Genomic DNA, 22,916 nt, shown 5'->3' with positions numbered 1-22,916 from the left:
CTCAGCTCATTGAAATAGGCTGCTATGTGTCTGAGTTCAGAGCAGACACAGTCAGTTACTGTTAGAGCTTCAATCGAAATGAATTTTCTCCAATTTAGTCAACAACAAAATCTAACAGTTGACCTGAACCTAGTTTTTTCCTCCAATTTTCTAAAAACAAAAAAGGATATAAAATGATCATCTTGTGGGAAATCCCCTGAAGGACTACTTCTCTGTTTCTGCTCTTTCAGTTGATGCTCGACTTTATTCCTAAACACGCGGACTGGGGATTTTTTTTACACAAGTCTCTTTTGTTTGAGCCGCTGTGCTGCTTTGAAGTTCAAGCACATCGGAGCGGGACTCCGTGTGCTGAACTTCTCCCACAGGGAAGGATGGATTCTTGGGAGACGGACTCTGAAGACTCGTGTGACTGGGGCGACTCCTCGTCAGAGGAAGATGAACTCGATGTCAAATACAATAAAGAGTAATGCCAGTCCTGCAGGGATATGTGTTGTCTGTTGAGAACAATGCTTTCATTGGGTGCTGGTTCAACTTAACAAGAGAGAAGCTGAATTAGACAAGACGTCCTTCATGGCACCTCTGATGAAGCATTTAAAATGAATTATAAAGTGACTCAGTAAGCATGTGGGATTAATTTTTCTCTTTTATGTTGATTTTCTTCAGGGAGGACATCAGGACAGCCAGCGTGATTGCAGCAGAAGCAGTCACCTGTCTAGTCATAGATCGAGAGTGAGTATTAACAAGCCTAAAGTCTTTTCTGCACCGTTGCTCACAAGCTTTTTTTAGTATTCAAGGAAGATTTATGTGGGCACAGAAAGGCATGAAACACTTTCTGCCTATTGCAGCTGTAAATCTGCTTCTTGTCCTTCGGAATTAAGTTTGTATGATTTATATTTACTTTAGTGTTATCACTGTTAACCTTCCACTGTTTCTAAAATGTTAAATATGGATGAAATAATGTTAGCAAATGCTCATTTTTGACAATGATGTTTGAGTTATTGTATGTATTTTTCTTTTAATCTTCTTTTACTCAGAATTATACTATTTATTCAGAATGCTGAGTTTCAATTTGGCCAGAAAATGTCAGGGCAATATTTCCAGATGTTCATTATAAAAACTAATAACCAAAAATCTACCAGCCTCAGAAGTAAAAACAACAGGTCTAATGGTGTAGCTCTATTTAAAATTCATCAAGAGATTAATTCAGCAATTACTGCCAGATTGATAGATAGATAGATAGATAGATAGATAGATAGATAGATAGATAGATAGATAGATAGATAGATAGATAGATAGATAGATAGATAGATAGATAGATAGATAGATAGATGATAGATAGATAGATAGATAGATAGATAGATAGATAGATAGACAGACAGACAGACAGACAGACAGACAGACAGACAGACAGACAGACAGACAGACAGACAGACAGACAGACAGACAGACAGACAGACAGACAGACAGGCAGGATACAAATTGGATTGAATAAAAATGTCTTGAACAGTTTTTTTATTTGGTTGTTGGTTTAAGTTATAGGTTCAGTAAATCCAGTGTAAAAACAAGGAAGGTCATTCTACAGTCTAGGTGCAACAGCGTGAACAATCGATCCCCACGGATTATAAATCAGCATCACTAATAACGTCTGGGTAGATGACCTGAGGGCCCGAGTTGAAGTATAAAACTTTTAGTATTTAACAAATACAACAAGCAACCTGAGTGTGCAAAGCCCTAAAGGTTATTGCAAAGATTCTAAAAGCAGTTTACTGGTAACCATTTAAGAGTGAAAATACACCAGAGTGGAAGATCGGCTCAAAAAGTGAAAAAGTCGCACAGTGTCCGCCCAGCTTAAGGTGAAAAGCTTTTTACTTTTGTTTCTGACTTCCCACTCAGCCAATAACTGCTGCCACGGCATTTTTCACCTCATCTGTGTATCTCGGCCTCCCTTTCCTGTGATTTCTTTCGAGCCTTGTCTCTAAAAGCTGTCTGATGAATATTTAATAGTAACTGGCAGTGTTTTTATGGCCGTCTGCTTCTGCGCTGCACATGAATCAGCTGCAGTGTAAAAACTGTTTGATTCTCTGTAGCCCAAACTCATTCATTTGTCTCTTGCTGCACAGGAGATTTGGTTTGGCTTGAAGAGAGAGTGGATTCTTAAAAATAAGTCTAACCAGGAGCTCTTTTGATGTTTTCCCCTCTTTTTCAGTTCATTCAAGCACTTGATTGGAGGTTTAGAGGATGTGTCCAATAAAGGTCATGAAGATGCCGACGCCAAAGCCAAGTGAGTCACTTAGAAAATGAGCTATTTTTTCTACTATAAAGAAATGTTTTTTGCAAATCACCAGGTTTTGATTGATGATTATTTATAAACATGCTGCAGGTTTATGTCTCTGAGTATGCTACACAACAAAAAAATACACAGGTGATTAATTAGGTTAGCAGATGGTAGGCCTCTGACTTTTTTTTCTCCTCTTCTGAATATATATATATATATATATATATATATATATATATATATATATATATATATGTATATATGTGTGTGTGTGTGTGTGTGTGTGTATATATACATGTATATATATATATACATATACATATATATATATAAATATATATATGTATATATATATATATATATATATATATATATATATATATATATATATATATATATATATATATATATATATATATATATATATGTGTGTGTGTGTGTGTGTGTGTGTGTATATTGTTAGTGTTTTGGGGCATTTTTGGTTTATTTTTGTTTTTTGTTGTTGTTTGTTTTACTTTAAATGGATAAATAGTCAGTCAATAGCATTATTTTCAATTGTGCCTTATTGAAAGAGATACTAAGCAGTTTATTTTACTTTTAGCACTCCGTAGTGTTCGTTAGTAAAAACAAAACTCATCACTTCATGCGTTTGTCTTTTTAACGCCTTACTCTAACTGCTTAAACATCTCCCCAGCCTTCCTTAGTGTCTACAGGAGCGATTCGTCACTAAATCAAACAAATCAGCTGTTTTTATGATCTAAAACATGTTGGAAATGTACTGGAAGCAGACTGCAGCGCCATGCATGTAAGCTCCACTTAACTAAATCCAACAAGGACCGGACCGGCACTCTGAACTTGCAAGTATGATATTCTGGCCACATAGGGCGGTGGGGTCTGAGTGACCTTTTATTAACCCTGTAGTGTATTTTAGCACCTACCAGCCCAAGAAAACAATTTGAAATATGAAAAAGTTGCCTATAAAGCTGTAAAATATTTGAGTACATGAAGGTTCATGTAACGGTTGCTTTTTTGCTATATTGAAAGGTTACAAGGTGTGAGTTATTGCAATGGCGGACAAAGGGGTCAGAATTTTATAAGTTTGCACTCCATCCTACTCCCTTTTGAACTTTATATGTGTTCATGGTATTTCTCTTCTCTTTTTTAGATTAGTTCAACATAAACTAAACTATTTGCTCAGGAATCAACATTTATTATGTTTGTTATCACTATGGAAACATAAAAAAAACGCACAGTTGATGTTGGCAGTGAGGCAATCATTTTGGAGTCAGCTCTGGCGTGTAGTGACTTTTTCTCTTTCTCGCGTTGCTCTCTGTCGTCAGAGATGAGAAGCGATATGAACCCCTGAAAAGTGAACGAGACGTGTGACAGGCAGTCTAGATTTCTGTGATTTTTCCCTCCTAAGTTTGCAACTTTTAGTCAGCAAAGATCAGCAGATCTCAGGAGTTACCGGGTGGGTGAGCAAGGCAAAAAGAAGGGCTTGTGTGTGAAGTGTCTGGTGGGTTCCCGCTGGCGTTCACCCTTGAACAATGCTGCCATTTGTCTGCAAGCATCTGTATGAGCAACACAAAGCTGCCGTGCACGTTCCTGGCCCTATTCCTCTCATCTCTCAGCTTTCAGGGAAGCATCTCTGACGTCAATGCAAATCAATGCAATACATGCTCTTTTTTACGCATGATTTGTGATGGCGTTGTCAAAACTTCACCTTAAAAATAGAACCACTAGTTTCCTCGACTCCTTCGGATCTGTCACATCAAAACGAATTTCCACCTTGATTACAGTAGCTTTTCCTGTGGCGTGCTGTCACACCGTTGCTCCCTCTCCAACAGAGTGGGTTTGTCTCCTCAAGAGGAATGCCTGAGTCAAGAGCCCACAGCGACGGAAACAATCTCTAATTGGTCACAGCGAATCGGCACATTTCGGCAGCACTGTAATGAAACAGCAAACCACAGCTGCTCTCTGAGGCTGACAGGTCCTTTCTTTAATGGCTACGGGCTGCATGCACACATTGCTTCTCACTGATCTGTTTTTTCTCTTGGCAGGAGAAACGTAATGTTAGACAGAACAGAGCAGATGAATCTGATGTTTCATTTTGCTGTTTTGACAACCGTGAAAGAAACTGCTCTACTTGAAGGCAAAGTGAGAACCTGCAGATGTTATTTAAACTTTGTCATCGCAACTGCTTTATGTAAAGGAATAAAGAGCTAAAGTCTGTCATTTTGACTTCTATTAACACCTGCTTACAAAAACATATTGTCCTTTCAATTTGACTTTTCAGCTTACATTTAATTATTAATCTGGTCCACCCATCAAAAATACCTCATGTGACAGAAAACCTAATGAGAACATTTGAGCCCCGTATGGCTCAGTATGTCCCGTGTTCTTTGTGCGATGTGGGAGTTCGGTACGCAGGAGTTACTTTTAAATGAAGTGGCATTTAAAGAGTGCCAGCTTTAAGGTCACGGGGGCTTTCTTCTCGCTCTTGAAATCAAGAGGCAGGCCAGACTAAAAAGATTTGGAGAAAAATAAACAAGAATAAAAGTGCAGACACACACACACAATACTCACACACACTCACTGTGAGGATTACATCATTTTTATGACCTCATCGCTTCAGTGGGACAGACTATCACCCACTGAGTTGCTGCTTGATCTGTGGAGAATGGCCTTCCACATGAATAAGTAACGTGTTGTTTTAGTGTCGTGTAATGGACCTTACATCTGTGTCAGCAACCTGTATTACTTTGCTATGTTTAATGCCCTCGAGTCTCAGTTTTGATGAAAGGTCAGAGTTATAATGTCTATTTAAAGTTGCTCTGTAGTGATCGGTCAGCCAGCTTCATACTCTGCATTCTGATAATCTTGCATCTCAGTCTTAGGCACGCGTGAGTTTTATTTTATAGTTTTACAAGATTATTTTGGTCGAAATTGACAAATATTGTGTAACGTGATCGTTGAGTTGGATAACACCACATTTATTTCTTCTCTTCAGTCAGAGACAGGCAGGAAATGCTGCAGTGTGACTGGATGTTCCATCTGGGAGTCACTGTGCATACAAAGTGTAATTTTCTGACCTTGGTGTTTTAAAATAAAGTTGTGTGAAATAGCATTGTTTGACAGATCACAGTGTGTGTGTGTGTGTGTGTGTGTGTGTGTGTGTGTGTGTGTGTGTGTGTGTGTGTGTGTGTGTGTGTGTGTGTGTGTGTGTGTGTGTGTGTGTGTGTGTGTGTGTGTGTGTGTGTGTGTGTGTGTGGACGGGTGTAACATATAAGAAAATTGGAAGCTCTAATACAAAAAAAGCTAGTGTGTTTTACTCATGTTCTACAGTCTTTATTGAAAATCACCAGGAGAGACAAGAGCGTCTAACCTTCAGAAGGGGTGGATGTGTGCATTGTGTAGAAGGATGATTAAATCAGAGCATGTGCTGGTGAAGGTTTTCAGTCATCCAGGTCATGGTAATTGAAGGGGTTCGAATGAAGGCAACTGGGCTTCTTTTGGTTTCGTGAAGACGTTTCGCTTCTCTTCTGAGGTGCTTTGTCAAGCGATCTATCTATATGTCATATATCTATGTCAAAATGGGAAAGACGGACATTAAACAGAGGAGGAGGTCTCAGGTTTCACCTTTCCAGTACCTACAGTGCAGCTTTAAACCTAATTGTTTGAATGCTGTTAAGCATTCATTGTTTGAATGCTGTTAAGCATTCAAACTATTGTTTTCCTCTTTTCTTCTTATTCTGCTTCCGTACACTTTTTGAACCTCTTCTTCTCCTTCAAATTTTGAGCTATTTCAACAATTTTATATCAAAATGTTCAGTACGTTAAGCTCTTTCCGGCTATTACTTTTGGCATTGATATCTTTAAATTTTTTCGAGTTATTAAGCTTTTCCTGCGAAAAATTTCCCATTGAAATGAGTGCGATTGGTCAATTTTCAGCAAATTCCTATCACTTTTTTGACCTAAAACTCTATAGGGTTCCTTTTAACTTAGGGACTTCATTCAAAGTTTAACAGACTCACACGACTTTCCTGTTTAAAATATTAAAGAGGCTTTTTGATATCTTTTACGGTTTTTCTAAAATCGCAGGTAGAAGTTGAGGTACTACTTGAAATTTTCAGAAAAATTCACAAAAGTTATAATGGGGAAAGATAGGAGCAGTGACCCTCCCTTGCTCCATTTCCGGCGTTGTCCTGAGAGAACCGTAGGTCCGATTGAAATGAGACACATACTGGCTTACAGCTAACGAATATGCCTTCGTTTTGAGCTATAATCCATGACTGTACTCCAAACATTGTGGTCGTACGGTTCATTTGTTTGAGAAAATTCAAATTTAAAAAAAGGTCTCTCTTCACCCTAAATTGAAAATTCCACACTCAAAGTTTTGAACTTCACATCTTCTGTGAACAACTCTTTACTACCCCCAGACCGTTTGGACTACTAAAACAAATTATATCTCAAAAAGTAGGAATTTTTGTCAGCTTTTCAGAATGGGTTTCATTTTATCTGTAAGCGTTACCCTTCGTTCGCTACAAGCCTCAGAAAGAGGAGAGACCCAGCTTTTCTCTCATTGAAACCCATGTTAAAGGAACAGAGATTTTCTCCTCTGATCGGCTTCAGACAGCTAAAAGTTTCTCGTCATAGCTTCTAGACAATTCATGGTAGGCACATAAAAATTGTCACAGATGATCATCAAAGTCTTTTGCCGCTCGCGCTTTTTGAATTTTTCAAATTGGTGCAGTACTTTTTGAATGGTGATGAGAAGTTTGACAGGTCCAATTTCACTTCTGAAGGACAGATTTAAAGGCTTCTCTCATTAACAGGAGTACAGCTGCAGGCCTAAAAATAGCTGGGGGAAAAGGCAGTGCTGCTCTCTGATTGGTTGCGAGTGTTCAACCATTTTCTGTCCAATCAGGATCCAGCACCCACACAAATGATGCATCAACCGACCAGTTTGGTCTCATGAATCTTGTATTCAATTTAAAATGCGTTATATGTTACCATGACAACACAAGGAACTACAAATCCCTTTAACCAAGTCTCATAGGAATTAATATAAAAAGCAGAATATTGAGCCATTAACAGACTCCTGTTTTTGATCGTTTTGAACTGTTTGTACTTAAAACTAGAAAAAAGTTCAATTTGATTGACCGTCAGAAGGTGGGAAAGTGCCCCGCTCCCTCTCAGCTCCCTGATTGGTTGAGAGAGGTAAATCATCTTCTGGCTAAATGGAATTACACACCCACGCATGTGAGACATCAAATTGATCGGCTTGGCCTAAGGAATCCATCCATCTACATATGAATCCATACATGTTTCTATCTTTCCATCCATCCATCCATCCATCCATCCAATAAACCATCTAACATCCATCCAACAATCCATCCGTTATTTCATTCATCCAACCCTTCATCCATCCCATATCATATCTGAACATATGTTAATCTATCAGTTTCAGATATCAGCAAATATTTCTCAATTCACAGTCCAGCCAATTGTAAAAATGTACCCGTTAAACTATCCTCATTCAAATGCCAGCTGTTTAACATTTCAAATTTTGAGTTTTTAATAAATGTTCAAAGATTAAAATTGTCTGCTGTTTAGCATTTTTCTTCATTCTTCACCTATATTCTGAGCTTTATTACACTTGTTGGTGATTTTTGCTTCTAAATCTTTAAATACATTCAGCTCATTTTGACAGTTTAGCTTAGTTTCAGCTTCACCTCAGCTATTCAGCAGCTTCAGCAATCCGTTTCTGAATTTGGCTTATGCTACTCATTTCACAGTTCAACTAAACATAAAAAGTAAACTGTTAAACTAGTCCTACTGAAATAACAGGTGTTTAGACATTTTAGCTGTCCAATTTTTTTAAACAGTGTTCACAGATTTGAGTTTTCTGCTATTTAGGATTAGTTTTCTTGATTCTTCACTTACTTTTTGTGCTTTTTTTTTTTTTTTTTTGCTTCTTGGTGCTTTTTGCTTTCACATCTTTCACTACATTCAGCTCATTTCACAGTTTAGCTTAGTTCCAGCTTACTTCAGCTATTCAACAACTTCAGCAATCAGTTACCAAATTTAGCACAAACTGCTAATTTCACAGTTCAGCTAAATGTAAAGATTAAACTGTTAAACTTGGCAAACTGAAATAACAGGTATTTAGACATTTTAGCTGTCCAGATTTTTAGACAATGTTCACAGATTGAAGTTATTATTATTATTATTATTATTTTTTGCTATTTAGCATTATTTTTCTCTATTCTTCACTTACTTTTTGTGCTTTATTTGCTTTTTGGTGCTTTTTGCTTCTACATCTTTCAATACATTCAGCTCATTTTGACAGTTTTGCTTAATTTCAGCTTCAGTTCAGCTGTTCAGCGGCTTCAGCTCACAGTTTCAGCTATCCAGCATTCAAACAGCATTTATGCAGTAAATGCAATTTTTCTAGTTCCAAAATTGTTTCAGTCTAGATCACACCCATTTGGATCTGATCAAAACAACCATTCCCACACAATAGATCCTAACGACTTCTACAACTCTTCAGTGGGCAGGGAGGAGAGACATTCAAAAGTAGTTTCTGCTCATTAAGCAACAGTTTGTAAGTTTAACCAATCCCATATTCCAGTCAGAAATGACAAAGCTCCTCGAATGTGAAACGACACATCTTCAAGAAACCCAAAAAGTGCAGTTGCCTTCTTTTGAACCCCTTTGGAAAATCACAGCATGCTTACAAAATTCAAAGTAACCAAATATGTATCAACCAGTTGTTTTTCTAGATTTGATTTATTTTTTATTTTTGGGAATCAAATTCCAATTAGGCATACAAATTAGAAAGATCTCACTTTTCATCCATTCTTATGGTGTTTATTCTGTTATTCTGATTGGCAGAGGGATCACCAAGTCTGTTCATCATAATTCAGTTCAGTGAGGTTATTGTTTAATAAATAAATAATACACTTCTTGTGTTTCTGCACAGTAGAATAAGTGAGTAAAAGAGTTTACTCTTAAAAGTACATTTTCTGATTCAGGGATTTAGATACCATGGGAGTTTTTCCACAGCAGCTTCTCAAAGTGAGCTTGCTGCCACCTGCTGGATAAAACATAGTAATGCTACAACCCTTTTAAGCTTTTCACTATGAAAAACTGTTTTTGACCAAATAAACTTGTAAAATGACACTTGAAACATACTTAAATAGTATTGTTTTGTGTCTAATCTATAGTTTAATTTTTAGTCTGAATCTTTAATCTGAATTGTGTCGATGACCCAGATTAATACATTATTCATGTTCTCAAATCATCAGTTTTCTGCAGTTAAAACCAATGTTGCTCCTGCAGCCTTTTCTTTTCTGGTTCGGTTCAGGTGTCAGGGGGAGGGGTAAAAGAGCTGAAAGGATCACAGCAGAAGGCCACACGATAGTGATAGTACCTACACAGACACAAATAAAACGTGAGTGTCGTGGTAACCTGGATTGTTTTCAGAGAAACACTGAGCTCAGTAACCAACCAGCACATGCACAGGACTCATAAAATAGTTGTTTTATCAGAGTTATTCGTCGAATCCCTGTCATTTCAAACAAGAGAAGCAGCTTAAATGATTTAAATAGGATTTATTTTAAATGAGAGTTTCCACTTGTCTTATGGTGTTTGAAAAATAAAAAAGGAAAGCTTTTGAAGTCCAAGTATGTCCAGTCTCAGATCTGTCCTGAGCTTACTGATCCAGAGACTGAGCAGATGAATCTCTGTCTGGATCGAAAAATAACCAGAAAAGACAGGAGGCCTCTGGAGATGAGGGTTGGGCACGTAGAAACAATCTCTGCAGCCAGCATGTGTGGGTCAGCAGTGGCATATGGTGGTTCTCAGCAGCAGAGCTAAGGCATGTCTTCACAGCCAGCTGAGAAACAAGCAACCTGTGTGACAGATTGTCCATTTTGTTCCTTCCAGTCAAGAATGGGGACAGTTAGTCTGTTCAGAGGTCAGAGTCATTTGCCAGAGGACTCAACTCAAACACATCCTGTTCGTGTGTTAGCGCTTATGCACTCCACATCCTCGATAACATCCTTGATAGATTACGATGATTTTAATCCCCCTAAGATTCTCAAACAACGGAGCTCAGGGAGAAACGGATATTCTATTTTCTCAGGTTGTTCAGTGGATTATGTCTTCTTTCAACTTTCATCTAGTCTCTTAATCCCCTTTCCTTCTTTTTTCTCCTTTTTTTCATGCCAGGTACGAAGCAGAGAACGCTTTTTTCTTCAATCTCAACCTAGCTGACTTCAACATCATCGACACTCTGGGGGTTGGTGGCTTTGGACGCGTTGAGCTGGTATGGATGCACACAACGCTGCAAAGTGACTGTGATTTTAGTTTTTATTTGGACGTGCGCAGGTTCATATGAACTTTGTGTCTGTAGGTTCAGCTCAAGAGTGACGAGAACAAGACCTTTGCCATGAAGATCCTGAAGAAGCGGCACATTGTTGACACAAGACAGCAGGAGCACATTCGTTCAGAGAAGCTCATAATGCAAGAGGCCCACTCTGACTTTATTGTTAGGTACAGTTTTTTAAAATGATGTGAAAATCACCAGAAATATAAACTTTATTAATCTGAATATAGAAATGACTGAGTTTGATTCCAATAGCTCTAGCTGCAGGGTTTGCAGCTCATAAAACTCAAAACAAACTTCTAATTAACGTCGATTTCCTTTTGTTGCATTGCAGAAATAAAAAAAAAACAACCTAATCCCAATTCTAAAACACATTTTAATGCAACAGAGTTCTTAATCTGAGTTTGGTGTGTGTCTAGTTTAACCAAACCAGAGCCCTCAAAATCTGAGAGGCAACAAAAACAATCTGAAAGTTTTGGGTACGGCTTAAAATTTGGTTTGAAATTTGGAAATTTCTTTGTTTTTCTATTCACAACATAATTTATTTAGTGTAAAAACTAGTGGTTTTTTTTTGTTTTTACTATTCTTATTCTGAAAATGAATAAAGACACATTTAGACTAGCTGCTTTATGATAAGGACCTGTAGGGAAATGTTAAAGAGCAAGTCACCCACCACCAGACTCTTACTCCACTCCCACTTCCTGTTTGAAAAATGCAACAAATGCTGTTAACTGGCAGACCAAGAGGGCGGAGCCAAATACACACACACAGGCTCACAACAACATTGTGACATCATAATGTACCAGCTAACACCATAGTGTACCTCTTAGCGATAGCAGATTTACATTCTAATGCAGTGCAGAATTTTTACCTGAAGAGGGCGCATCACTGACAGTTTTAGGCAGACTATTTAAATTTTAACTGAGATGCACTAAAGTGCCAAATTATTGACTACACATGTCTACAGCACAATTAGACACTCGTTATCAGCAAAACCAGTTGATTTGGGGTGACTTACTCTTTAAATTTCAGATGTATGAGAAAATAATTTTCTTTTTTTTTTTTTTCATTTTTAGACTATATAGAACCTTCAAAGACAGCAAATACCTCTACATGTTGATGGAAGCGTGTTTAGGAGGAGAGCTGTGGACCATCCTTCGAGATCGGTAATTTTGATGACTGATTTGATGAAACCCATTTAAATTCTAAATGTGTAAAATAAAGAAAAGCTTTATTAGACTCAAGATCAAGCCTTCCTAGAAATGTAAATCTATAGGACATAGGGCAGAATCTATGGTTGTCTTTCAAACTGTCACTGCATGCAACTGGACAGCGCTTGGACCAATCAGAGCAACGAACGTGACATTCATAGTGATAGAAACCAATTAGCAGGTCAGTTCATCATAAGAAGAACCGCTATCTCCTTGTATCATAAAGAAAAGCCCAAGTCTAAATCATTCAAAGCTGATGCCAACGCCATTTCAAACAAGAACCATTCCTGAGCCGCCACCATCTTTGTAGTTTGTTCTCCATCGTAGCTCGGCCGTCATCATAAAAATTTTAAAAAGCACTGCCATAATGGTGCTAAGCCTGCCCAGTGTCTCTCTACAAACATAGAGCACAGCGATTGGCCCAACCTAAACTTAGGCTAGCCAATGGTAGATCTGCTGAGGCTCCAGTGGACCGTGGCTATGCTTACTGACCTGCAGAGCTAAATCTTTTCCTATTGTAGCAGTTTGTTTATATTTCCAGGCTAATCTCAGGAAAAACATAATCTTTTTGGCTCTCATTACCATCCCCTCCCCTCATTTTTCCTGCTGTTTTTCCAGAGGCTCGTTTGAGGACTCAACCACCAGGTTTTACACCGCGTGTGTGGTGGAGGCTTTTGCTTATCTTCATTCCAAAGGTATCATCTACAGAGACCTGAAACCAGAGAACCTTATATTGGACCACAGGGGTTATGCCAAACTGGTAAGAAATCAGCATGTAATCACCACCCGTCCTAATAAGGTTGTCTGTCAACTTTGAAATGAGTAAATGATGCAAACAGTAGAAATGTTCTCTCACTCTGGTCTCACAATTCAATTCAATTAAATTCAATTCAAAAATACTTTATTAATCCCAGAGGGAAATTGATTGAAAAACTATGTGGATTTTCATCATTATTTCACTCTAGATAAGAATATAGGAATAAAGAAAAATAATAATAAATTGATAGATAATGCTGTCATCTATGGTAAATGGCCTCATATAGAGTCCTAGAACTGCCCTCCTGACATTTCTCCATATTTTACTAAACAACAAGACAACAAAACAAATACCTTTATTACTGGTAAATTTTGATGAAAATATTCCTTTTGTCCTCAGGTGGACTTTGGCTTTGCCAAAAAGATTGGGTTTGGGAAGAAAACGTGGACTTTCTGTGGAACACCAGAGTACGTAGCACCGGAAATAATCCTAAACAAGGGCCATGACATCTCAGCCGACTACTGGTCTCTGGGGATTCTCATGTTTGAACTGCTAACCGGCAGGTACAGACGATACCAGACATGTTTGTTTACTGAGTATCCAATGTGATGGGATGCATCATATTAAGCATTGAGATGTTTCTGAAAACACGTTTAAAAACTGACACGGCCTCCTTTGTGCAGTCCTCCATTCTCTGGTCCTGATCCAATGAAAACATACAACATCATTCTGAGAGGCATCGATATGATTGAATTTCCAAAGAAAATTACCAAAAACGCTGCCAACTTAATCAAAAAGCTATGCAGGTGAGGCTTTGTGCATCTAGCGTTTAGACATCCACTTGATTACTTTTTGTGCTGAATGTTTGTATTTGTCTTTATTTTAGGGATAATCCTTGTGAAAGACTGGGAAACTTGAAAAACGGTGTCAAAGACATCCAAAAGCACAAGTAAAGAAGCGTTTCACCTTCTGTTTTTATTTCATTTTCATTGTGTTCATGTGATATTTGACTTCAATCTGTTTGCAGATGGTTCGAGGGCTTTAATTGGGAGGGCCTAAAGAAGGGGACTCTGACACCTCCTATTGTCCCCAATGTAAGTGCTCAGTCCTGGCTACCTCATGCACAAATGAATAAACTCTAAAATCTTTTTATTAAAGACTAAGTAATTCATCTTTTTCCTTTGTGTAAGGTCACATCACCAGTTGACACGAGTAACTTCGATAGCTTCCCGGAGGACAACGAGGACCCGCCTCCTGACGACAACTCCGGCTGGGACGTTGACTTTTGAAGCCTACACCTAAAACCAAAAGAAACTTCTTTTGTTAGGCTTTTGATGACTTGGAGGCCATCTTGGAGGATCGGTTTCACAGGAAAAACAGAAACTGGATTCAACGAAGGAGAAGATGTGGAAACGAAGATAAACAGATGGATGGCAAACCCTCTGGGTCACCGATATGCCTTTTTTTTCCACTGTGGCTCTGGACAAAGCATTTTATAATGGGACTGCTGTAGCACTTCCTCAGTGTTGTCTTACACTCAAGTTTATAGGCAAAGGCAAAGATAGTACAGGGATACACACACACAAACACACACACACACACACATTGGAGGCTGATAGTAGAGCCAGCTTTTCTCATGTAACAGGGAAATATGTTTAATAGATGAATGAATGTTTGATCACACGTCTAAGTTGTCATTTTAGGACAAGTAAAAGTGAAAATGTGGATGCTAGATTAAAGAGAGAGAAGTCTGTGGTTAATTTACTCCTTTCAGTTTGTACTTTTGTGGTATTTGGTGAAATATTTGCTGAACTTTAGGACGAGACTCAACGTTACTGCGGCCGCTTCTCATGTGCAACTCCGTCCTTTGTCCAGAAATGTGCACACTATAGTCTGCAAGTGCTCAAGACTGACCTGAATGTCAACAATCTTCGTATCTAGCACACTTATTTGGCGCACACAGAGGATGACGCAGAGAATTAGAACTACACCAAGTTCCACTGACACAAGTGACCACAACTGGGAGGAAATCAGATACTTGGCACGCTTTGTGTGAGATTTCTCTCTCTCTTGAGAAGCACAAGCACTGCGCATTCAGTGTGTGTGTGTGTGTGTGGGGGGGGGGGGGGGGGGTGAATGACGTTTAAGTGCCCTGATTAAAGTTTAACAAATCACACACCTGCATCGATGACAAGTTAGCAAGAATTCCCATGAAGCAGTATGTCATTATGCACTTAAGACCATTAACTGAGAAAACTATAGCTCATTTCAAGCTTTTGTATCAGTTGAACTCTTTGATTTTATATCACAAACGGATGCTTCTTCTTTTGTCTTTTGTTTTCAAACCAGTTCAGTGCGTCTCCCCACGAAGCAGATGTTCTCCGTTTGCTCTTGTACAGATCTGACAAAACTGTGAACATGGTTCCATTGTCTTTGGTGCTTTTGGTGACTAAGCAATGTTGAGATGACTGTACTGGTTATTGTTTTTGTATTGTAGTTCTTTTTTTCTGTGCTCTATTACTTTGTAATGCACTTGATGTCATTCTCTAGAGTATTTGAGACTCGTGTGAGTATTCCAGCGCACGTAAAGATCTTGACACCACATTACATTGTGCTTAGCGGTATTTTTAGGGAGTTTCAATGAGATCATTTGTTAAATTTATCCCCTCGTTTTACACCTTTTCCTCATTTTCAGGAGTAAAATTGACCAAATTCACACTATCTGGAGATAAACATGCCTCAGCATCATCTAGTGATTTTACAGTTCATATTAGCGAGCGACAACAAAAAGAAAAGCAAAATATTTTATGAAGAATCATCTTTATACCCCTCAATCATCACCTAACACACTCGAAAGTGTAAAAAAAAAAAGATTGTAAGTGCCTTAAGTCAACGGCATATGAAATCAACATTAAACGACCTTTGCAATGCTGCATGAACACATATACACCTCAGAAACACGCGCCCTCTAGGTGACTGCTCTTCATTCTTTATTACTCACCAAAAAAGATCATCTTTGGTCATCCGAAGACTTAAAAACGGCATATTAAACACATTTTCTGTTTCGTCTTTGATTTATTTCTTGGGAGCATTTTTAAATATCTGGCACTCCGGACCGAGCTGCAATGACATGCTTATCTCTTCTCGCCTGTATTAAGAAGTAAACCACTTATGGCCTGATATGAAACACCAGTAATCACAACTCAGAAGGATCATCTCTCATCTCTTTTAGCCATAAATATCTGAGCATTTAGAGAGGGCAGGAATGATTTGCAGGTTTCCAATTTGATCTCAATCTCATTAATCCAGCATTGTTTTTATTTAGTTGGAATAAAGCTGATCAGATTAACATTTAGAGATCTAAATTCTGTACATATATGTGATGTGTTTTATTGTGTTACTGTCAGGTTCATGGATGTCACAATGCCTTATGTTTGTCACCACTTTCCAAAAACACTGATTTGCGTTTTTCTCGGCTGCCTTCTGCAACCTGACGTTTGCCTTGTGTTATGTTGTTTCTTCCTGCTGTACATTGATTTTGCCGAGTGCCGCGCGTAATATTTTTGAAATTATAGAGTAAAAACAATCATTTTGAGTGGTGTTTGTCTCTTAGTTCTTTAAAAGAATGACCATTTTAAATCGCTTTGCATTCTGCAGTACTTGCCACACGAGAGCGCTCTTGCTTAGAACATAAAAAGTAAAAAAAAAAAATGCTTCAACCTTGTGTGAACTGCTTCAAATGCCTTGAGATTTAATAATCAGTCCTGGAGGTAATGCCATCCACTTAGAGTTAAGTGGAGATGATCTCATGGTCTCCGTGTTATTCGCACAACAAATCTGTTTTAAGGGAGGGGAGGGGGGACAGGGAAATGGTTTCAGTCATAACAACAGGGCGACACTTCTGGGAGATCAAAGGGAATCAAAGTGCATCAAAGGAGTTCACTTTACCTGCACCGGCATTTAGTAAGGTGGAGATAAAAGCTCCACTTCAAAAGATATGCAGCAATTTAAACGCTCAAAGTGCTGCTGCGCTTGTCAGATGTCCACGGAGCACCTTGCACATGTACGCACGCGCACGCACATGAACGCATGCACTCACACTCAAACGTGACCAGCAGATGACGTCCAAGGGCCAAGTTAAAGGGGATCGACCCAAACTTCAGCACCTGTCAGATTTTATTCATCAGGGGGGACATATCTAATCAATGCTGCTTGATTTAAACTTTTTCTTTTAATTGGCTGATTTTATTTGTCAGAATAAACATCTGAATAAACAAATTCAGTAAAGTTTGGCTCTGGAGCCCAAAGGGGTGACGAAGAGATCAGATCAGAGTCTCCTTTAATCTCCAAGTGCCAGTCAGCACTGAAAGGCCTCCTCGCGGAAGTCCGTTAATTCGGTAAACTATTCACACCCCGTAATGGTCTGCATATCCCACACATTTGATGTGCGCCGCTGGTGGATAACTGCGACCTTTGTAATCAGGAGGATCAAATGAAAGAGTTAAATTGGCTCAAAAGCAACCAGCTCTAGCAGCCAGAGGGCAGATTTAAAGGCTCCTGGATGTGGACCAATAAACAACAAGCATCTGTAAAATCCACAACAGACATAAAACAGGATTCATGAAGTTTTTCAGTGTTAAACACATCAATTTGAAAGTTGTGCAAAATACAATGTTAAATTATATATTTTTTATTAAACAAAAATGATTTTCATGGTATTTGTGAAGATTTTGATACTAACAGTGAATATTGTACGTTTCTAATTAGCGCAATAAGTCCGATTAGTAAATATTCAGAGGTTACCAGAAGGCTTTTTAAAGTTGCGGGTCATTATCATTCCACAAACACCGAAGCGCAGTCCTGTGCAGCGACGGCTATTTCCGTACAGTGGGGCGCTGTTTGAAATTCCACCCCTCTGCCTTTGTTGTGCACAGCAAGGGGCGGGAAGACAAACAGGTCTGCGTGTATAAAGAGATCATCCCGGGACTTGGAGTCAGGAGACATCTCAGCATCGCGCTGAAACTTTCTGGAAAACTTTAGGATTCAAGAATCAAGGCCGTTTTGGACTTAGATTTTTTTCCCCTTCAGCAAAACGGAGAGGATTTTTTTTATTTTTCTGTGTTTTTGACAGAATCAAGTAGGAAAATGATGCAGATGCTGCTGGCGCACCGCTTCCTGGCTGTGTATCTCACTCTGTTTGGATGCTTTGGAGACGTTTACGCGGGCGCAGTACTGATGAATTCCAACTCCATCAAAAACCTGCCCGGTGCTCCGGCTGGCAAGGGCGTTGAGGCTGTCAGTCCGAGTCCGCGCACCCCACCCTCCGGTGGCACGGGACTCAAATTGCCCGTGGACACCTTGCAGGTAATTGGCGCAGCTGTGCGTAAAAGTCCTGCCTCTGTTCGTCATGTTCACATTACGTTTATTTTATAACAGGCATATCTTTTGTGACAGGCTGCTTTTGCTTTTATCACACTATAGCAGCCAGGTGTTTGCACGGATAGTGAAGACTGCGGTGGGGATGAGTTCTGCAACGAGGCTCGAGGTGTGTGTCTGCCCTGCCGTAAGAACCGGAAGCGCTGCTTGAGGGACTCCATGTGTTGTGCAGGAAGTCGCTGCAGCAACGGTGAGCAGAGGAGTCAAGTCTAAATCTCAAACCGTTTTAATATGATTTGTGCACTTGCACGTGTTCACTGTTCCAAACACAGAACATGTAATGCATTTTTCTCTGGATTTGTCCTTTTTTAGGTGTTTGTCAGACCAGCGACATGCACGACTCTGATGCATCCATCCCTGCTTTGCACAAACACAACACCACCATGGAGCACCTAGGCAAGAGGCCCCCTGCTGCCCATGGGTTTCAGCCTAGTGCTGTCAAAGGTACATCTCATGACAAGAACCATCATTCTTATTTTACACAACCCTGAATCATGTTTTCAGTGGTGTAATGTTTCTAACTTCTCCAGGCCAAGAGGGTGACACGTGCCTAAGGTCGACAGACTGCTCCGAGGGCCTGTGCTGTGCCAGACACTTTTGGTCTCGCATCTGTAAACCTGTGCTGACAGAGGGCCAGGTGTGCACACGCCACCGCAGGAAAGGCAACCACGGATTGGAGCTATTCCAGCGCTGTGACTGTGGCGAGGCCCTGGTGTGTCGACCGGAGAAGGGAGAGCGAGATCCCAGTGTCAGCAGGACGGCGGGCCGGAACCTACACACCTGTCAGAGACGCTGAGGCCACCACACAGATGCACACGCAGAGACAGAAACACACACGTCAATAAATCAGTGACAGACAACTGCAGACATTGACAAATATGCCTTAGTCTTGTGTATACCAAAGATGCTGACACACACACACACTCACACCAGGACACCTAAGACTGTTCTTTCCTGCCAAAGTAGCTGACACAAATGCCTCACCCGGAAGGATGGAAAAAAAAATCCAGGAAAAGTGATACACCCTGAGGGATGCAACAGAGTGAGATGAACTTCTCCAGTTCCCCATCGACAAACGAAGAGTCGGAAGTTAAGGAAGTGACGTTTCAGAAGTGTTTGGAGAATCGATTCATGTTGTCAGCTGCGGCAGAGCTGTTTTGTTTCTCTTTTTATGGAACTTCGAGCCACGGTTATTGCAGTAAATTACTGCACTGTAAATAATATTCTGCTGGTGGCACATTGAATTTAGTCACCGCCAGTGTAATAAAGACATGGTGCTGCATGATTTTCTGTAAATATGTTATATATATTATATATATTGTTTTATAAGAAAATATAGAGAGAAAATGTGAATATTTGTTTTATTAAATGTCTCATCATAACCTTACTCCTTCTGTTCATTGTTCTTTTGCACAAAACTCAAAACTGAAATGTTAAAATGCAACTGGAATACAAACTTTAAACACCCAAATATGACATTCTTTGCCGCTTAACATGTTTTAATCCAACCGCTTTGACGAGTCAGCGCTGAAGCTTCAGCATTATGCATGCAATAGTAAATGAAGGCTGTCATCAGGTGAATACAGAACAGGATGTGACCATATCAAATGAAAACTGCTAATAACAAAGCATAAGTGTCCTGCTGAGCACTTGCCACTTAAACCTTTGCTGTGGGCTAGTTTCTAATTATGACTTATTTATGTGCTGCAGAGCAGATAGCTAACTATCCTGAGTTAAAGCCTCTAATTACCTCACCTTACTCAATCTGCACGAGGATTTGTGAAATGAGGAGCGGGGCAGCACTTTTTTGTGATGCAACCAAAAAAAAAAAAAAAGGGATTTTGCCTCCCAGTCTTTGCAATCTCTGCAAATGCACAGCACACCACATTTCCTGGCTTGTTGTGCAATGGATGTGCTCTAATATGTCTTCCATAAACTTTCTCAAACACACCTTGGTCCCTGTAATTAGAGCTGTTCAGATTAGATGACGGTGAGGAAATGTCTGTGCTTATTTTTTGTTTGTTTGATTCTCTGGACTGATCAAAAGAAGCTGGAGAAAAAAGGCCAAATATGTGTTCATCTGTTTACGTTTCTTGACACATTTGAAGTTTGGCTGTGGAAGGCTGGAGTTTAGTAAAATCAGGGATGAAAATATGTCTGTAATCCAACTACTTTTCTAAATACTTCTACTTAATGTTTCTTTTTTTGGGCATATAAAAAAACGCAAGTTTTCTTGACAATGCATGAGAAATGGTGGCAACATAGTCGACCACAGTATGTGGGACTGTAGCGCCGGGAGCTCTCCTGCCTGCATAATTAAATAGAAGAGTATGTCAAAGTTGGGGTGATTGTAATTAAATCCATCACGGACATCATTTACTACTGACTTTTCATGGAGTCGTTTCACTTTGCGGCATTGCTATTTTTATTAAGCGGGGCAGCGTTAATAACCGTTTCACTTCTGCTGAGGACAGACACAACAATTTAAACATTTTAATTTCCATTCTTTAGAGTAATTGAGAGTAATGGGAGCATTGTCAGCAACACAATTTACCACATGGGCCCAGCCAAGTCATGTCTGTGGGGGTCCTGGAGTCTGTGGGAGTGTTTGTGAGCCTGTCATCATTACAGCAGCAGCCACAGACTCACACAGGCCACAGGCATGCGCCTCGACTCAAGGACGGCCAGACAGCGTGTGTGTGCATGCGTGTGTGTGTGTTAATGCACTTCTCACACACACACACACACACACACACACACACACACACACACACACACACACACACACACACACACACACACACACACACACACAGCTATGATACATTTCGTGGACTCTGGAAAAACAGCAGTGACGAAAACTGCCCCGAGATGCCGCTGCGCACGCATTCGTGCCCCCACACGCCACTTAACAGCTTTCATGCATTCGCAGACACAGTGTGTGTGTGTGTGTGTGTGTGTGTGTGTGTGTGTGTGTGTGTGTGTGTGTGTGTGTGTGTGTGTGTGTGTGTGCTCATGTATAGGTGTATGGGGTGTGTGAGCTAGTTCAAGGAAAAGCGCCGTCACACACACTGTGGCAACCATCAACATTTAGTGTTGTCACATCGTCACACGTGCTTCACAACAACACATGTAGATCTGTGATCTACTTGTTGTATTTGACAGGGACAAACATGAAGCTGGCAGTTTGAGATTTTTTGGATGTGATATGTGTTATCTCCTCTCGCCATCTATGATTTATACTAAACGCTTGATCTGGTCGAGTTCATGTTCAACTGCCGTTGTTATTCTGGAGCTGGTGCCAAACACTCTTGATCGACATCCCAGAGTTAACAAATTCACAAGAGAACCACCGGAGATCAAAAGAGCGAAGAAATGAAGCAGGGCGTGCAGACGCAACGCATGTTATTTTGTCAGATGAAAGAACTGGCACAATTCTGGGATGAGTATTCTGATTACAATGAAAAAAAAAGCATGCAAGCTCTTATGTAAACAACATTTCACAGGGAGGTGTCACACTTCTGTATGCTGGCAATAATCCCTAGAAGACACACAATGCCCACCATTCATCTTTGTGGTTTGACGATCTGAGCGGTTGAGCAATACAGGTAAATCACCCTGTCCTTGGGAAATAATAATTAAACAAAGGGCAACTCATTCGGCACAAGGTGATGAGTGTGAATCCAGGTGGCGAACAGGTTGGTTCCACTTCTTTAAGTCCGGGGTGATGTCAACGCAGCGGGGTAAACAAGGGCTTCTCAGATCGAAGTGATGACGCGTTCTGCTTTGATTGGGTTTCGTGTTTCGCCTCGGTGATTACTTCTCTCCCTTGTTTCCCGTGTCTTTGTTTCTATTTGTTGAACGGCGCTCCTCTTCATTTTTTGATTTGGTTTTGTTTACATCTCAACCCAGTTCCGAGGCATAAATGTTGTTTCCAATCACGCCATGAGAACACGGCTTGTGTTGCTGCATTGGGAAACAGGAGCCGCCGAGCGGATTACCATAAAAACCCGGCAGATTTAGCTCTGACACTCATCGTGGACATTGCTTCACGTTCATAGAGATAAAAGATAAAAACACTTTTACTAGATTTGCTTGTAGGTGTTGAGTTTCATCACTCACACAGCCATGCTGTGGTTCCCCAGCTTTGTTTGGTAAGCAAAAGTTTTGTTTTGGTCTTTGGAAACACAAAGAGGCAAAATCTGGGAACCTGGAAGTAATCTGAAGACACCGGGATGCTTTTTACAGCATCTGTAATTTACCTTTCCAGGTTCTTCCAAGACATTTGGTGGTGTGCATATTAGTCCCTGTATGTGTAACTGGAACTTACACTGAAGATGACTGGAAAACCACTAATAAAGCAGAACAATTAAAAAAGCTATGAGGATGTTGAAATAAAATTTGCTGCCTTATAATATTAATATCTTTTGGAAAATTTGTAATAGGATAAGCTCAATTGTCCCACTTTTTAAAATAAATAAATATATAGAAAGAAAAAAGTTAGATATAGACCATTTAAAACAATTCAAATATTTTTATACTTTTACATACCAAAAAATATATTTTTAATCACCTGTTAGTTGATTTTATTATCATTGATATGCAAAAAACACATTTTTCTCGTTAAAGCTACAATGGCAAACGAGGAAAACATATGAGCTTAAAATATTTTAAACATTTCTTAACAACATTCTAATACAGTATAGATACAAATTTATTGTGGAGATTAAAAAAACATGAAAAAAATTATAAAGTGGTTTTCTTGCATTTGTCTAAAAGCCTCTAATAACACTGAATGCATTTTAAAGTTCTTTTTTTTAAAGAAAATTTTTTAAAAATAACTTA

General features: G+C 39.5%; 2 protein-coding genes across 4 annotated transcripts in view; both read left to right on the top strand.

Annotated features, from left to right (window-relative positions):
• Positions 1-14,139, top strand: part of LOC107376029 (cGMP-dependent protein kinase 1) — a 144,791-nt gene extending 130,652 nt beyond the window's left edge. For 2 of the 3 annotated variants that reach the window (XM_015944911.3, XM_015944909.3), the window contains exons 8-18: positions 664-729; positions 2,207-2,281; positions 10,511-10,607; positions 10,695-10,834; positions 11,744-11,833; positions 12,497-12,638; positions 13,035-13,198; positions 13,319-13,441; positions 13,522-13,584; positions 13,663-13,729; positions 13,826-14,139. In XM_015944911.3, coding sequence (XP_015800397.1) covers positions 664-729; positions 2,207-2,281; positions 10,511-10,607; positions 10,695-10,834; positions 11,744-11,833; positions 12,497-12,638; positions 13,035-13,198; positions 13,319-13,441; positions 13,522-13,584; positions 13,663-13,729; positions 13,826-13,924 — 1,126 coding nt within the window. In that variant the 3' untranslated portion in view covers positions 13,925-14,139. Of the gene's footprint in view, positions 1-38; positions 464-663; positions 730-2,206; positions 2,282-10,510; positions 10,608-10,694; positions 10,835-11,743; positions 11,834-12,496; positions 12,639-13,034; positions 13,199-13,318; positions 13,442-13,521; positions 13,585-13,662; positions 13,730-13,825 lie in introns of those variants that run through there. The other variant, XM_015944913.3, reaches the window with a different exon arrangement.
• Positions 14,140-17,595: 3,456 nt separating this feature from the next.
• Positions 17,596-19,458, top strand: dkk1b (dickkopf WNT signaling pathway inhibitor 1b). The gene is made up of 4 exons (XM_015944908.3): positions 17,596-17,999; positions 18,117-18,261; positions 18,384-18,515; positions 18,602-19,458. The coding sequence occupies exons 1-4, from the start codon at positions 17,781-17,783 to the stop codon at positions 18,865-18,867; spliced, it is 762 nt and encodes a 253-aa protein (XP_015800394.3). The 5' UTR covers positions 17,596-17,780; the 3' UTR covers positions 18,868-19,458.
• The last annotated feature ends 3,458 nt before the right edge of the window (positions 19,459-22,916 follow it).

Source organism: Nothobranchius furzeri, chromosome 12 (assembly GCF_043380555.1).
Source record: "Nothobranchius furzeri strain GRZ-AD chromosome 12, NfurGRZ-RIMD1, whole genome shotgun sequence".
NCBI lineage: Eukaryota > Metazoa > Chordata > Actinopteri > Cyprinodontiformes > Nothobranchiidae > Nothobranchius > Nothobranchius furzeri.
This window is presented reverse-complemented; position numbering and strand designations above follow the sequence as displayed.

Bases quoted from the DNA above. Each gene is read 5' to 3' on its own strand.
- dkk1b (XM_015944908.3), top strand. From the start codon at position 17,781: ATGATGCAGATGCTGCTGGCGCACCGCTTCCTGGCTGTGTATCTCACT. The intron at 18,000-18,116 runs GTAATTGGCGCA...ATCACACTATAG, and splicing joins TGCCCGTGGACACCTTGCAG to CAGCCAGGTGTTTGCACGGA. The intron at 18,516-18,601 runs GTACATCTCATG...TAACTTCTCCAG, and splicing joins TCAGCCTAGTGCTGTCAAAG to GCCAAGAGGGTGACACGTGC.